Source organism: Schistosoma haematobium, chromosome ZW (genome assembly GCF_000699445.3).
Source record: "Schistosoma haematobium chromosome ZW, whole genome shotgun sequence".
Classification (NCBI taxonomy): domain Eukaryota; kingdom Metazoa; phylum Platyhelminthes; class Trematoda; order Strigeidida; family Schistosomatidae; genus Schistosoma; species Schistosoma haematobium.
Genome location: NC_067195.1, coordinates 48402124 through 48420714, shown reverse-complemented (window position 1 = coordinate 48420714; position 18591 = coordinate 48402124). Strand labels below are relative to the sequence as shown.

Sequence of the window (18591 nt, the reverse complement as noted above, 5' to 3'; positions counted from 1 at the left end):
ACAATCACCGACGAGCATATATATCAAGAACCATCCAAGCCACAAGACATATCAATTTGTTTGATAATTTCCATTGTTTTTATTTATTTAATAGACCATTTCTAACTGCTACAAAACGGGAAATATTAACAGACTTTGCTTTACCTATAGCAGTCATTAGTATGTCACTTGTTGGATCCTTAATATTTGGTGACATAAAATGTAAGTTGATTGAATATTATGTTAAATGAAATGTTATATTGACTTGACAGGATCAAACTTTCCCATTGACTAAATAAAAGCGAAATTTCTTACAAATCATAAATGACAGTGCATCTGTGATACTGGATAATACACCATTTTTATGGTCAATTTTTGTTAATTTAGGTAGGCTAGTAACAAATTATCAACTACAAGTGCGTTATGACTTTTGTCCTGCTAATTATTACTTGATAAAATCACCAGCCCTAATACTCACTTATTTGACATCGTTCTTTTACTGAAACAATGACTCGTCAAAACTGAACTAGTAGCCTTGTGTCAACTCTGAATCCTTATTCGTTTTTCTTGCGTAGCTCTACCTGTTGAGTCCAGAAAGAATTCTCAGCCTCTACTGTATGAATAGTGCATTTCAGATATACGTAGTTTATATACAAGCAAATCAGATCGCATCACACAATAAAATGAAAAACAATAATTATAAAAGATCAAGCTCAAAGTGGCTGTGATTGTGAGAGACTGTAACTAATAGATTGGGTTTAACTTAAGAATGTTAAATCATATAATAGTAAGTAATAGGTCAAATGGAAGCCTATAATAAAAGGAATATGAATATACATAACATTTAGTTAGTCTATAAATAGTTATCAGAATGGTCTTTGTGGAGATTTTCGTAATTTTATAATTGAATTCATGAGTCAATTGAAGCTAGACAACCATGGAAAATCTGGAAGCACTGGACAGCCGTTTTGTCCTAGTATGGGACTTCTCAACAGTGCGCATTCACAATCCCGCCCCGCGAGATTGGAACCTAGAACGTGCCAGACCTATAAACAATTCCCGGAAGTTACCCATAATATAATCTTCTCTAGATACAATGCAGTGGAAAAATCTTTAGCAGTAAAAATCAATAAAGAAACTAGTAAAATATCGCATTATTACGAAGAAATTCTTTCTCAATACAACACCATTAAGAACAGACATTAAAATAATTATTCATAAAAACAGTAATCACAACATAAATTTTTACAAGACCAATACATCATAATTTTTACTATTATATCAAATGAAATCCAAACCAACAGATTGAAATCTTGATTAATTACCAAACAAAGTCTACTAGACAGAAATTTTATTCAATGTAAATGAGATGTACATTCCTTTTATCATTTTTGATAAACATTATTAACAGTGCATGCACGTTTGTATACATACATTTTGAATAAATGTCCAGAAAAATAGATTCATAAATGAGAGTGTAGGTGGATAACTAGGAAGACATGTGGGTGTTTCATGTTTTGTTTAACTATAGTCTTTTTGTTCAAGAAAATGTCTTGTCTCTATATATGTTTTAAAAGAATACGTAAATATGAGTGTGGTTAAAATCTTGTTACTAAAAAATAACCTTGAAATGTTCAATTCGGTTGTTTATGGAATAAATAGTATAAAATATAATCCAACTAAGTACTTTTTGTACATTCATTTTTTTTGAAAAAAGACTCATATTTTATAAATGTTAAATATTTGAGTTTTCATTAAGTAAACTCAATTTTTTTCTTAATGTTAAAACAATAAAGTTATCACTCATTATCTTATCAATAGTCATGGATTGTCTTGAAAATGTTTGTTCTACCGAAATGAATCAAATTTTGTAAAAAAAAAAGAAGGAAGAACTTCTCAATCGAAGTTTTAAATTATAACTAACAATTGTTCGTTTATGTCATACTAGATGTTAGATTATCTGATGCACAAAAATAATAGGCATCCCAAGAAATTGAGTCGAGTTTGAGTACTTCAAAAAACATTGTTATATTTTTAACCTATCCTATCAGATTGTCTGTAATAAATAAAAATGTGGAATAGTCGAATATGTTTCTATTGATTGAATTGTGTTGCATGAAATTGTAATAATCTGAACGATTGACTTCTATGTTGTACATATCCTATGACAAAATTTGTAGTAGACAAATAAATTAAACTACAATGAACGGACTAGACTGAAGATATTGCAGTTTTAGTGAACGAAAACACAAATGGGGACAACAAAATGTATTTCAATAGGAAATTACAGAGTATCTTGGTAAAATATGAAAACCATACAGTAAACACTTTATTTGAAAATTTCTATCATTGGTCTTTCACATTCTTCATGATTCTTCCGATTTAGAATTCCTTTCTAATTCTGTTTTCTTCAAGTTAACTTCCATAGCTTTCTGCTGATAGGGTTTCCATTTCCGACTAGTGTTACATACTACTTATGTCGACAGACATATATAGTATACATCACATTGTGATGGAAGCTAAACTATTATATTACCTAAATTTGGATACTTTATAGATCGTTCCAAGCTAACAAAAAAGCAAATATGGTAATTTTGTCCTTAAAAATGATGTCTATAAAAGTAAACAGATAAATAGCTATGTTTGCTTTTACCAAATTTTATTTCAGTCTACTTAAAACCAAAATCATGAAAGTATCATGAAAACATAGTCCTTAATCAGAAGACAGTTACGGCAGTAAAAATAAAAGTAAACAAGTGAATTAAGCAGTCGGATGAATATACCTTTTGTTCAGTACAGTTGTAAGGTATCACAATAGGTAGGAAGAATATGCATTTATTGAGAGAAGTTACAGAGTATTTACAAAATTATTCTACATAACCTTCAATCGCTCATTCGCATCTTTCGGTATGTTCCATCATCTGAATTGTTTTCTCGTCTGGTCTTCAGGTATTCTGCTTACACTGTGCTTTCTATGCATTGAGACTCTTCCCTCCGTCTGAAGGTTGTCGCAACTTAAATGATACATTCTGTTACATACTACTTACAAACATCCTTGTGAGTAGCATCTACTACACTGACAATAGAAGCGTTTTTTGCAACATGCATTACCTTTATCTAAAGAATACTATAATTAAATCAGTCACTTTGTTCGAAATTTCAATTTTCCCACAGTAAAACCATTTGAAGTTGAACCATCCGATTTTATGTTGAGCAAAGCCCCATTGAACTTATTAAGTTGGCCTGCCGTACTCGGATCTATCGGTATAGCAATCCCATTATCGCTATTATTTTATATGGAACAAAATATTGCCAGTGCTATCCTGAATTCCCCATCTAATAAGTAAGTAATAGTTTTGTTTTTCTTTGTTGTTCTTCATTTTATTATTTATAGCAACTTTATTAGACTTCATTATTTGAGTAGACAAACAAAATGGATTTTTAAAGAAGAGATGGATGGTGGATTGTAGTGAAATCTAAGACAAGCGTTTCATCTTATTTGGGACTCGTCAGCTGAATGTACCCGCATTCCAGAGCTGATATTCACTCTGGAACTCAAATTCATTACCGTTAGTCTCAAGCAAGCCATACGAGATGAATTAAACTCCATCCCTTTGTACAAGCCTGTGGTTATCTGGTCTCGGTAGCTAAGTGGATAAAGCGTCGAGATTTGAAGCGAACAGTACAGTGTTCTAGTCCCAGAGTGAAAATCAACTCTGAGATGCAGATACATCCAACCGACCGGTCCGTAATAGAATGAAACGCGCGTCCTGGATTCCATTACTAGCCATTATGCATTTCTGTTCATTATCTTTGTGACTTGAAGCAATCTGGACAGAATGCACATATGTCAATATTAGACTGATCAATTACAATGCTAAACATTAGTGGGAAGATTTAAACAATCAATATAAGATGAATTAATAACAGTTTTAACTTGATCTTATTCAATGTCTTATCCTACGATATTCTTTATATTTTACACAAAATTCTTATTAACATTCCATTAATAAGTCAACAGTAAATGTTAAGCTTTAGATTCAAATCGGTATTTTTAGTATTGTTTCAGTTGATTGAAGCAAAGAACTGAAATTACTGTGATATTATGTAAAAAATGAAGTGTTTTCAAGTATTTAACTGTAGTAAAATCCGTTAGCTTTTGACTAGTTAAACTATTATTATAAACGATCAAGAAGTAACCCTTCCTCTTAGTTATAATGCATTATTAATGTTAATAGTACTAACATTTGAAATAGTATCATTAGTGTATTTAAGTTGATAATTTCAACCAATAAAACTGAGTTCTAATAAAATTTATTCATCCATGAGACAAAATAAGTTCAGATCAGTATTTACTTTATACAGCTCATGAAGTTGACGGTTGAACAAAAATATAATCATGGTTGGTGATTTAACAGAGACAACCATCATTAATTTTTTACTATTATTTTCTTGAAGTTTAGCTGGTTCAGACAGATTACTGTAATTGTATAGGTCTGAATAACCTTGATCAACTTCTTTTTGCTTTCACTGTTCAATACTTCCGAGAAATCATTTGCTGCAAAATTAACTTGTCTTATCGTTTTGTACAATTTACTGCTTGAAACAATGATCATCGTTGTATGTGTGCTGTGAAATTCGACTTTATATACTATGAGATTTAATTATTATCTAAAGGAATGTTAATAAATTATTTAGATGAGGCAGGATTTCCTGATTCAATATTGACCACAATCGGCGCATTTAATGCTGACAACCATATTGATCAGCTCTTCTATAGATAAAAGGTTTTTTAAGGTCCACAAAATGTTATATAATTATTTCGTTATCATATTTCAGAATTTTACTGCTGGAGATTAAAACGGTCACTAAATTAATTCAATTATTTCTTACTGGTCTCTTGTGGAAATATTCATTGGGAAAATTTCTTCTATTTTCGTTACGTCAAGTCACTCAGCGAGCTGAATTACAATATTATCAGTTAAGACGCACCACGGCAATACAAGGAGGAAGTTGTTATCAATTAAACAGATTTCTTGTTAGACTCAACAAGAAATCTGTTTTTCGATCAATTCAAGATAGCTTAGTGTGCCTTGAGTAATATGTCTTAATAAACTATATGAGTAGGAGCTTTACCTAAGAGGGCACTCTGATTGAAATGTTCAGTCAATGGAAATCATTTTTGGGATTGATAAAAATCAATCAATATTTAATAAAAATGTACTTTGTATGGAAAATCACTACTATTGATTGGCAAGAGTAATTACCTTCCTAGCTCTTTCGTAATATGTGAATAGTTCTTAGTATTAATTACTTCACATAAGATAAGAATTTTCAGCCTCCCTCTTTTAATTTACTTTACTTGTTTATCATAGGCTAAGAAAAGGACCATCAAATCATTGGGATTTGTTTGTCATAGCACTTATCAACATTATATTATCAATATTTTGTCTTCCATGGGTTCATGCAGCTTTACCTCATACTCCATTACACGTGAAAGCCTTAGCGGATATGGAAGAGCATGTTGACGGTGGACATCATATTAAACAAACGTAAGTTTCATTTTCGATTGAATCCAGAATAAAATTCATAAATTCATAAGATGGTGAAAATCATAAAACACCCGTAAAAATAATTCATTTGACGACAGTGCTAGAATTTAACAGTTGCCAAATTTGTCTCTGTTTTATTAACTCAGCATCTAGTAAGTTAACTACCCATATTAAATGTTAACGACAGAAATATCTGTTTTACGTTAAAATTCTATCTTTGAGGCATAAACTAAAAAATTTCTAGGAGAGTAAGAAGCAGATGTCAAGTGGTTAGACACGATCATCAGAAATCTTAGGATATACTTTTCGTACTAGTTAATCTGTCATCCTCATTCTCATCTTCAACGAATTCCCGTAAAATTTTCAGTGCTATGATAGATCAGTCATCACCAGAACAGTTCATTTGTAACGTTTTCAACTATAACTCAGGATGAAATCAACTTAAATCTTAATATGGGTATCGCTCCCTTCAAGATTTTAGACACTATTACTTATCGGTGTCAGTCAAAAAGAAACATAAAGGACACAGCTTACTGTTAAGTCCTTTCAACTACCAAATATCGGATTTAAAAATGCAAACTAATTGCATAAAAATTTATTATGAAATAATGTTTTTAAGGGAGATAATTCAAAACATCTTGGTAACATTAACAATGTAAATACCATAAACGAAGATATATTATTTAACCAGTGATTATATATGGGACTAGATAATGGCTATATATATATACTGTATTTTTTATTTCACAGTTATTTATGAAAAAATATCCCTATGTTCTTCTCTTTTGCTCAGTGTTATTCGAGTACGTGAAACAAGATTAACATTATTTATTTCACATGTACTCATTGGATTATCATTAGCGATGATACCTTATCCATTGATCTATATACCTCCACCTGTATTAAATGGTCTATTTATTTATATGGCTATAACAGCTTTACAAGGCAATCAAATGTTTGAAAGAATATTACTTTTTATTACAGAACAAGTAAGTACTATCATTAAGTAGTATAAAGTCTTCTTTTTTCTTTTTGATCTTTTATACAATATAACTTTTTCCCAATTGAATGAAGAGGTATTTCTACTGAAACAAAGTGGCATTCTTCAGTATTGACTAAAAAGGAAGTCAATTCCAGTAAAATGCAACATTATATCTAAATTTATCATGATCAAAATATCACTATCCGCTAAAAACAAAAGGAAAAGGTTATTCAAATATATTAGTTTAAAGTTTAATAAAACTTCTATAAGAATTATTATCAAAAGAGTAGTTTGTGGAGATTTTACCAATTTTATGGTTGAATTCATGAGTCAGTTGGAGCTAGGGCACAATGGGAAACCTGGAAGCACTAGACGGCCGTTTCGTCCTAGTATGGGACTCCTCACTAGTGACTGGCTTCAAGAGGTATTTCCTGGAATTCTAGTGAGAAGTCGTGACCAGTGGAGTTCAGTTAGATTTGTTGTGAGATAATAAATCATTGAAGACAATGGTGGATGGTTGCATAATTTCATGGATTGGTTGAACTTAGACGTTAACACTTGGGTGCAGGATCGGTGGTTCAGAGGTTAAGAGTTCGCGCGCGAGACTGGTAGGTTTTGGGCGGGGTCGTAGATGTGCACTACTGAGGATTCCCAAACTGTGACGAAACGGCCGTCCAACGCTCCCAGACTCTCCATGACTCATGTATTCAACTACAAATTCATAATAATCATTTATTAAATTTAGTTGACATATTCCACATGTATCTTGATGTTAGATTTCTACCGTGAATTGGAACCTGAACCAAGTGATAAACTTTGGAAATTCTGTTTAATTTGCATCTATGTAATTTTTCACTGTTGAAGGAAGTTCTCTCAAAAATATAACTTATTAGTTTTACTTATAACGGTTTTAGAGCTCTATAACTAATCTCAGTAGCTATTACTTTTCAGTAATAGCGAATTTCAAGATCACATTATCCGTGGGTTAGGAATTATATCATACTCTATGTGTGAATCATGTATATAATTTCTATTACTAACGGAACCAAGAAAAGTTTGCAAGAGTATTGTTGAACCGAATGAAAGATTCAGTAGACACCCAACTTCGAGATCAACAGGCTGGAGTCCGTAAGGATCGGTCGTTTACAGACAGAATCACGACACTAAAGATCATTGTTGAATAAACATCTGAACGGAGCTCGTCACTATACATCAACTTGCTAGACTATGAGATGTTTACGCTTTTTAGACGTTATCATGATGTAGTTAATTAAATAACGAAGTGCGAACTTGTTTACTGTACATACAAATTAAATTAATTATTAGTTTTCTGGTTCATCGAAGTTATCAAGATACAATTCACAAAGTAGTAGATGAATCTAAATAAAATTTTGATTTTTTAAAACTGTAAAACATACATCAAATGATTTTGATGGAGTTTTGTTGTCTGAGCTGGATGGTTTGGTCGTGGATCTTTCATCATTATTCTAAACGACATCATCAGCACAAACTTCAGGTAGAAGTGAAGTGTTCGAATTCTTCCACATATGGCTTACAGCTTGTTCTGTAGACCACGATGTTGATTGGTTATTGTTGACCTTTAACCTATCATTGTTTACTTTTTTATTTTGATTGTATCTCCTATTGATTTGATTTTTGGTCCTATATTTGTCCATAATTTTTCTGATTAGTTGATAAATTGGATCAATTTCAATGTTGATTACTAATTGACCAGAGTGCCAAGCTTCTAAAAATAGTTAAGCTCCACTGATCACAGCTACCTTAAGTATTAGCACTTTAAATAAGTAGTTTTTAGTAAACAAGTGATTATCATTTGAATAAGGCTTTATGGAGTTACCAAATTTTATAACTTACACAACGAACTAACCTTAGTTAGACGACCATTAAAAACTACGAAGCACTGCACAGTTATCTCATTCTGGCATAGCATTCTTCAACTACAAAATTCAATTGCCAATACAAACAAAATATTTATTTTATTCATAGTATCAGTGATCTTTTATGTATACATATATATTTTGATACATCCTCTTACCATCTTGATTTTTTTCTATTTTAGTCGGCTTATCCACCATCACACTATATAAGACGTGTACCACAAAGAAAACTCCATTTATTCACATTTTTTCAGTTAATACAATTGGGATTTCTATGTGCATTTGGATTTGCACCTAGTCCATATGTGAAATTAATATTTCCTGTAATACTTGTTGTACAAATAGTTTTAAGGTAAGAAATTATTATCTAATATTGTTTTCTCTAAATATTCAACAAGAACCTATGTATTACTAACAAAAAAAAAATAAAACCGAATAAATCCTCATAATGAAACACTTGAAAATAAGGAAATGTGGCTTCATAGCTATGAATAATATACAGGATATACAAAGATTAAAACAACTAAAAATAATCAAGTAGATTCAATTGATTTATTTTATTTATCTAATCTCATTACACTGCTGGACGACGGCTCAGTGATCTGGAGTTTCAACGTTCACACATGACATCAGAGATCCCAAATTCGACTCATGGATGCAAGGGCGTGGATCTATACTTCTGAGATGTCCATTACTAGTATAGTGGATGCTACTCACAGGATTGTTTGTAAGCAGTATATAGCGGAACATCTCACCAAAGTTGCAACAACTGTCAGACGGAATGAAACACTTCAGTGCATAGAAAGCACAGTGTTAGCAGAACACTTGAAGACCAGACGAGAAAACAATTCAGATGATGGAACATACCGAAAGATGCGAATGAGCGATTGAAGGTCATGTAGAATAATCGTGTCAATACTTTGTAACTTCCCTCAATAAATGCACATTCTTCCTGCCTGTTGTTGTACTTTACATTAGATTGAAAAGTCTGTCCAGTTCTTTTAAGTTTTCAGTGGTAATTCAACTAAGACCAGATCGTGATTTTAGTTGTGAGAATTCTGCAGTCTCTACACAATTTGAATGTTAATTCAAAGTTCATTGAAATATATCTATCTAACAGATAAGTAAAACACAATGATTAATCTATGATTGAAGTCTTCTGTTTGGAAAAAAAATAATTTTCCCAATAAACTCATGTTTATATACCAAGAACATAAAACTTTAGGAGTTAACATCAATTTATTTCACTTCATATGTTTCAAAGATCCAACATACCCACTAGTTATTTTAATAGTATAAATTTAGTTTTAAAAATTTAGTCACATTAGAAACAGTTATCAATAATCATTCAGTTTACTGATATAAGTAGTCATAAACACTTTTTTAAAAATACACAGGTGCAATTTATAAAGGAACAAAATAAGCTAGTGATTTCTTTTTATTTTGAAGATTAAAAAATATGTTTTTTGTTGGTAGTAAAGATATGACATTCATAGTTACTCATTATCCATTTGACTTTTAATTATTTACCCCGATGAATACATCAGTTGATATAATTCGATTCAATCAGGTGACGTGACCCATATCTTAAGCGAGCTACAGCCACAAAATAAAAAAGATTCTGAAAAATTCTGAAACAGCTAGATTTTTATGGTTAGCATTTGTGTAATGTATTACATTTTATCAATAAAAGTGATTATCTTAACTGAAGTCGACTAGTAAATGGTGACCAGTTAAATAATTTTAGTGTATTTCAACTGGATCAGCACGGTACTTAATATCAAAATATCTGAACTACAATTATTATTTTTATTTGTATATTACATATAAATCATTTGATAAAACCAATCATTAAAAATAGACGGAAGAAAACACTTAAAACATTCAAAGAGACTAGGTATGATAATTTACTTCAGATTAGTAAACAAATGATATTTCTATCAGTTTTAATTGATGTTTACATAAACGGAAATATGATAAAATGATGACTAACAAAGAGAAAATTGATCAAATACTTGATTGTATTATCAAACTTTTAAAAAGCCTCTTATAATTATGTTAAAACCACTAATAAATATATTACAAAGTCATTTACTCCACTTTGTTATATAACTACCGAAACTTTGACTTTGTACGTAACCATGTAGTGAACGAGAACACATGTGGTGAATGTATTCGACCACAAAATTACAGAATACCTTATTAAAATATGAGAGTCATACAGTAAATACTTCATTTGCAAAATGTTAATCAATTGTCTCAAACTTAACTGTCCATCTTGCAAATACTAATCAATCCTCTCAGTACTTCATTGTTTCTGTGTTTTCATACCAATTAATTTCTGTTCCCATTTTTTCCTTCTCCATCTTCTACTCCCAGACATTCTAATCAAGACTATCGTTTTATACTACTCATGTCGATATAAGTATCACACACCATAACTAGGAGCTATATTAATTGTAATAAAGACAATATAATAAAATTACTTTCTGGTAAAAAAAAAACAGTTAATTAATTGACATTAGTTTTCAGAAAGAGAATCCATTGTGGCAAGCCCATTTGACCACTGCATCATTTGTCTACTCATTGTAACTCAGACACTTAATTCATCATGTTAATTTCTGTGTGCATTTCAGACTCTTAATTCACTATGTTAGTTTTAGTATGTATGATCGAATGCATGTCTGTACATTAACCCCTTAAGCTATCCTCCTATTGGTTGCAATGTACTGATAATCGATAATTTATCCACACCCGATTAACTCTCAAAAATATATATGGATTTTTAACACACAGACTAACACACACTCACTCACTTTGTTTTATCGTGTGCTTGCTCGCTGTACGCTTGCGGGTTTTTATTAATCATTAACAATAAATTATCTCCACAACTAGTGTTCAAGCTTTTGAATAATCTCGCGTAAAATCCGTAATTCTACCGGGAGATTTAACCTGCATTAAATACTCGGTTAACGGGATATTATTTATTGGAGTCAGATATAGAGGACATTAGCCTCAACACCATATTGAATAAATATACTGACTGTACATATCTTTACATATTCTTTAAAAATTCACTAATCTAAATAATATATATCAACTTTATTTTGTATTCAATCACTGAAAATTTGATCATATTCATTATATTCATATATTTATTTTCTGAATTGTTATACAATCAATACTTTTCTTTTGCCGAGATTATAATTTATAGATGAACCAATTATGTATAAGATAATAGATTTCTAACTTTGGAGCGAATTTCGCTCATCCATTTGATTAAATACCGTTTAAACATTATAACTAATGTCAGTTCGTCATGAAAACCCTAAATCTAATTCTTAATCTTAACCATAAAACTGTAAATCATAATTCTAATTCCTCACACTAATTTACAACCCTCAGTTCATCCTAGTTATTAAGTGAACACTCTGAAGGTCATTTTAGTGTCGCTCACATGTCATCCATAAATTATAGTCTTACCTTTCTTTGTACTGATAATTATGTAATTACACTCCCGTCCTGTGTTTTTTTCTTTTTTTTCTATCCAATGAATGATTAACATTACAAATAACAATTTTTTTCAAAATTTATTTCAGACATACACTTATTCCTAAAGCTATTGATTCTAAATATCTTGAGGCTCTGGATCGTCATTTTTAATCTAAAATAAATAAATAAATAAATTTAATTAGTATTTCAATTGATAATCTATTATCATTATTTATATTAGAATTACTATCTTCATTATTTCTGTTGTCAATTCTATCAGTATTGTTAAATAATCTTAATGAATATTATAAAAAGAATCAATGTTTCATTAGATACAATTATTATACATAATTCTATAAAATAAAGAGAGTATCTGTAATTTTTTTATGGTTATTAAATTAAATTCACTGTATTATTATTGTTATTTTCTTGTATTTAAGGTTACTATACAATAATAAGATTTGATAGTAACTATGTATGTTAAAACATGTATCTTGATTAAATTCAATAATTATTGATTTATTGAATTATTTATTCTAATCTTGTTTTCTATTCATTCATATTCAATTGCAAAACATTTTTTGCATTTTTTTCATTGATTAAAGAAAATAAATTAAACATTGAATGGTAGAGTTTTCGTTTTATTGTAAAGATAAAATAATTAATTTAGAATATTTTATTGTAATATAAAGAAATAATTATACAATGGTTGTTTATTTTCATTAATTGTATATCTAAAGTTGAATTGTATAGTAAACTACATATTTAAATAGAATAAATTCCATAAATACATATACATATATTTTTTTAAATATTAATCATCTTCTCACTGAAGACTGAAAACTTCAAGAAATTCATAAAACTTTTTTTGATAATAATCATCATCTACTCACTAGTAACTGACTTCAAGAGATATTTCCTGGAATTCTAGTGAGAAGTCGTGACCAGTGGAGTTCAGTCAGGTTTGTTGTGAGATAGTAAATTATTGAAGATAATGGTGGATGGTTGCACAATTTTGTGGATTGGTTGAAGTTAGACATTAACACTGTTGAATGCTGGCTTAATGGTTTAGAGGTTAGGCGTTCGCGCGCGAGATTGACAGGTTTTGGGTGGGATCGTGAATGCGCACTGCTGAGGAGTCTCATACTAGGACGAAATGGCCATCCATTGTGAAACCATAAAATCAAAATTTTAAAAATTAATACATTGTTGATAGCAATAAATGATGCCTACTCTATATATTGGATTGACTAAGTGGAAAATGTGAACCTCAAATGTAAACTCAATGGTTTAAAGATAATGTATTTGCTACAAATCTGAAGTTCACATATTCGATAATCTATTACATTCAACGATAGAAGCTGTTTTGGAAGATGAACAGATTTTCATCTATGAAATCTTAATTTGTTTTGTAATCAGAACAAACTGTGAATTAGTTAACAAGCTGTCTATTTTTACTGAAAATAGCAAAGAAAACTGCTACTTCACTCAAATCTAATATATACTCTCTGTTGTTTGAATGAAGTTTAAGGGAAATTCTTGAATAACTGGTATACGATGGAAGTTTTAATTTGGTCTCACACATCTGAAACACATCTTTATTAGAAACTTATTCAGTACTTTATTACCGAGTGTTGGTAAGAGTTATCTGAATTATTTGTCTTCAATGCATTTTTTTATAGCTTTCGGTTTAACTGAATTCAATATATGCATCCTAGCACTTGCTCATTCAGCCATGAAAGAGTAAAAACAGTGAATTAACTCAAACAAAAGTATGTAGACATGGATTTTAGCCAGATAAATAATCAGCTAGCTCACAATGAGGCTACTCACGTCTTCAAGCCTAACCATGTTTTATTACAACAGAATATGATCTGTTTCAATTTCGCCAGTCTTTCAAAAATCCACAGTAAGAGATACTCAAATAAATTTAAAAACAGATGTTTTGCGTCCAATAATAACAAGGAATTCACACAAATATAAATAACATACTAGAAATCAGTCTAATTTAATGTTAAGATAGTTTTTATTACTACCTAAAGTAATCTAGAAAATCATTTATTTATTCATTATTTGGACACACAAATATTGGTACGAAGGGACACTGAATACATATGTGCCACACAAGTCACTTGATTTATGTGTGGGCTGTAATACTGCCCGGGTGCTCTAGACCGAAGCAGGTGGTTTTCTTAGGGAGCCACACCCGGAGCCTTCGACCTAAAGGTCTGATCCACAAGGCAGTGGAGCAACGTCAGGAGATGCAGTCCCATGGTAACCGGTGACCGACAATAGGTTCATTCACATTTTTTCCCCTCAGGATCCTTGAGCCCATGTGCACCATTGGTTTGGAATCAGGGTTTTCCAACTTCCCTAGGTGGGTCTTCCTCATCCACCGACCGGTTAAGGCTCCAAATATTTGCTTCTCGTCCTCTCAATTTCGTGAACAACACCCCCTCCACGAGAAAACAGTGAGTAGGACTTCTCTAACTAACTACCTTATAATTTATCATAAGTTGACTAAAACTTTCTTATATTTAGTACATAAAAAGTTTGAAACTAATAAATATAACTATTGTTCAAACATACAGGGTATATGACATGGTATGTAAGTTAATTTACAAAAAACACCTTTACAAATGTAGATACTATTCGTAACGAAAAGTAAATGCTTATGCGTTTCAGGTAATTGTTAAGGATGTTTGTTGAGTTTCACAATGTTCCATGTAAATTATAAGTTTTCTATAATAAATTATCCGTTTATATAACCTGTATTATGATTGGCTTACAATCAGATAAGTTTTCATAAAGTCATTCTGAGATGAATCAAGGTCGTCGATGAAGTATTTCTACACCATGTCTCGTTTGAACTTCCATTATCCTCTACGTTTACGTATACAGATTCTTGTGTACTTTATTATAAATTTCATTTAGTTTTTCTAGAAAATTAAATGATTTCTCTAGATTGCTGTACAATTTAAATTATTTGCTGATTATGAAGAAAAATATAAACAAATAATTGATATCATGGTGGTTGGAGGTAGTCAACAGGCAACCCTGAACTCGGATTTCGTGCTACTTGGCACTCATCAGCAAGGTGTACCTGTAATGTTGAGGGAACTAGTGCTCCCTAACGGATTAGATCCTGTGTCACCCAGCTTCATATTCAGAGACGTTACCACTGAGCTATCCGGGCCGCGACAGACCGCCTGTAGGACTGAGATGTTATCACAATTGATTGGTCACTGGGTGGTGATCAATGTCATGTGTGTCAAGTCCTTCTTATTGCAGATCAAATGAGCCTCGGATTGTGAACCTGGGTGACACAGGATCTAATCCGTCAGGGAGCACTAGCTCCCTCAACATTACAGACACACCTTGCTGATGAGTGCCAAGTAGCATGAAATCCGAGTCCAGGGTTTCTTGTCGACTACCTCCGACCACCCTCTCATCTCAACATAGTGCACGCAATGTCAAGTCACCTAGACTAGTGGCCACATTGCAACTTGGTCGACAGCATTCGATCTGCACTAAATAAGGACTTGACACACATGACATTGATCACCACCCAGTGATCAATCAATTGTGAAATAATTGATGTCATCCTAACAGTTGATAAGCTTTAAAACAAAACCAAGTAATTTATTTTCACAGTACAACTTTTGTCTATCCAAGCACCTTGAATAATTATTGCTACTGAATTATTGAAACAATTTCATATGATTTGTGTAAAGCAATTTGAACGGATAAACTTAATGAATGTAGAATGATTCCAAGAGTTTTGCAAGATATGATACACACATATACACTGAAAAATATTTCCTCAATATAAAAAAGAAGAAAACGAAGTATCTTGTTTTTTTTTAATTAATACAATATTAACATTTATAGAGATCAAATCAAATGTATATAGAAACGCATATTATTCTGAAGGTTAATCATAGTATATTATCAAATATAGTACAGCCTAACTAACGACCTGTTAACATTAGTAACCGATTACCTCACAGATTGATATAATCTCTTAGATTAGCCACCTTCGGTGTTTTTTTATCCTGATGCTACTCCTGTAAACAGCTTCGCAGGACGAATTATCCTCTAGGCTTAAACTGTGTGTATAAACTTTGTAATATTTATTTTTTGATTATACCACATACCATCTCTGATAACAAAACATTTAGACTCAAATAAATTAAAAATCAAACAATGTTGTTCATTTTAAGCTAAATAGCTTTTGTAGTTTGGTGATAAATTTAGGTTAATTGATTTCTATGCACATAATGCCAGTGATGTACATTTTATTGTCATACATCCGAATTCATCATGTGATCACAATTTACACTTGATCGGGTAAATAATAAACAACAAAGTGAATATAATACTACCTTTATCAGCAAACAAGATAGGATACAAAGTTGTACAACTCACTGAATTAGTGTTTTTATACATTTGATATGTATATACATCCATTCAGAAGTTTACCCGAAGTTATTATGATGAAAAAAAGCTGTCCAAATGGAATATCAACTTGTTAACCAGTAGAAATAAATTTAGTGTAATTCACGTTACAATCCCCTCCCCCAAATATTTTAAATAAGATTCAGTAAATGGGTTAAAGTGGAATGGACTAATACTTTAAGCGACCAAACATTTCTAGTCTTCATCACTAACATGGTAATAGACGTGAATTTTTGAAGACCACTTAACTAAGATACAACGATTTTCAACGTTCATTTGAGCGTGATTAACTTAAATTTTCAAAATTAGTTAACTTAAGTAAAAAGTGAATTAATTTCCTGAAGAACTACATTGAACCAATTTTACTGTTTATCATCTTCGACTAAGTTTACATACAACGGAAAATTATTTAATAACTCCTCAATGTTTTCAAAGTACCTCAAAGAAAATCATTGTGTTCGTCAACTAATGATTTCAAGACTATGAATGCCTATAAAGTGAAGTGAAAGAATTACATCCTAATATGAACTTATGGCTTTTACCTATGGAAACCAGGTAAACCACTCTGACAGTTTTTATGCATTTACAGAGTTCAATTTGCTGTTAGAATGTTAAATATTTCCCAATATATTCGAAAAAGCTACATTTTACACTAAAATAGGTTCACTTTATTGCCAAACATTACTTAATTTCCTTAATTGTCAAGTTAAATTTCAACATGTAAATACTAAAACACTAATATCCTTGTTTCAGTTAGTCCTATTTCCAACAAATTATATTACATTACATCGCTTGGATTTCAATTTACAATATAAACTGTGTAAGCAATAAAACTAGGTTTTCAGAAGACTGCTTCAACTGGTTTGCGTAATAAGCTCAGAAAATGTTATTCAAGTAAATAAGAGGGGGCTGCATCACAGATACTTCTTAGATATACTTCTGAAAGCCTCAATCTAAAGGTGGCGCAACTTCGTGGATTGGTTGAAGTTAGACATTAACACCGTTGGATGCCGGCTCAGTGGTCTAGTGGTTAAGTGCTCGCGCGCGAAGCCAGTAGGTCCTGGGTTCGAGCCTCATGTGGTGCGGGATCGTGGATGCGCACTGCAGAGGAGTCCCATACTAGGACGAAACGGCCGTCCAGTGCTTCCAGGTTTTCAATGGTGGTCTAGCTTCAACTGACTCATGATTTCAATCTGTGAGGCGCTTATAAGACAGTTTTTTATGAATGATGTTTCTAATATTATATGTATACTAGGAAGGAAAGCTTTTGTTACGCTGAGATGAAGAAACAACTACTCCCTATATACTACTGAGTAAATGTTGAAAATGATATGTCTTGTCGATTGAACGTTACTTGTTATATCTGGTCGTCGCTGATTGTTGTGTCGGAAACGCTTATCACTTATACTCGAAATGGGGGACCTCTACAATTACCACAACGCAAAAGTAGGAACACAAACACCGGTATAAATAAAGATTTATTAACCCACAAAACACGACAATGACGACCTATTCGAAAATACACTCATTTATATATTGATTGTACACCCATTTTGATTAATAATTAGGATGAAGTCACATATATGAGAAATACTCAGTTATAACAAATCGCATACTGAGCATAGTTCATGTCAATTGAATACAAGAATATCGCATATTATACAGAATAAAATATCATACGGGATAACAGAAACAAATACTGGGTTGATTAGTCATAACATTGAATCAAAACGGAAGTAATGTTGAAGAAAACTCATAATAAGTAAATCTATGGAATTTTGACTTTTCTTCCCATCATATCATAAAATATTCACTACAACTGAAAAAAACGATACACTGATGAGTGGTGAGATGTGGAGTTTCAGTCTATACTGTGCAGTATCTAATTTCTTAATCTACTCATATCTTTTGACGGATAAGCCCATATCCTTCATCCTAAGAAAATGACCGAGATTTCCGGAAATGAATTTGTTTTGTTTTAGGTACTAACCAAGTTATAAGTAGTATAAAATTTCAAAAAACTTTCACGACCATATTACAATTTTATAGAAACTAAATTTTTTTTACAAATTACATAATATTAACATTAACAGACTCATAAGCTTAAACTCAAATATAAACCTATTTCATTTAATCAACAAACACAATATCATGGAACAAATGACAAGAAAGGAGCAAGTAATCTAACAGTAAAACAAACAGTATGAATGAACTGAAGTAATTAATTTAT

At 31.3% G+C, this 18591-nt stretch overlaps 1 protein-coding gene across 1 annotated transcript in view; it reads left to right on the top strand.

Annotated features, from left to right (window-relative positions):
- The window catches only part of MS3_00003748 (uncharacterized protein), a gene marked incomplete at its 3' end in the record, with an annotated part of 86212 nt that extends 74138 nt beyond the window's left edge, over nt 1–12074 (top strand). Inside the window, exons 15-20 of the mRNA XM_012943827.3 lie at nt 95–201; nt 3154–3322; nt 5355–5531; nt 6325–6520; nt 8594–8763; nt 12011–12074. Coding sequence (XP_012799281.3) covers nt 95–201; nt 3154–3322; nt 5355–5531; nt 6325–6520; nt 8594–8763; nt 12011–12074 — 883 coding nt within the window. The remainder of the gene's footprint in view (nt 1–94; nt 202–3153; nt 3323–5354; nt 5532–6324; nt 6521–8593; nt 8764–12010) is intronic.
- Between the last annotated feature and the right edge of the window lie 6517 nt (nt 12075–18591).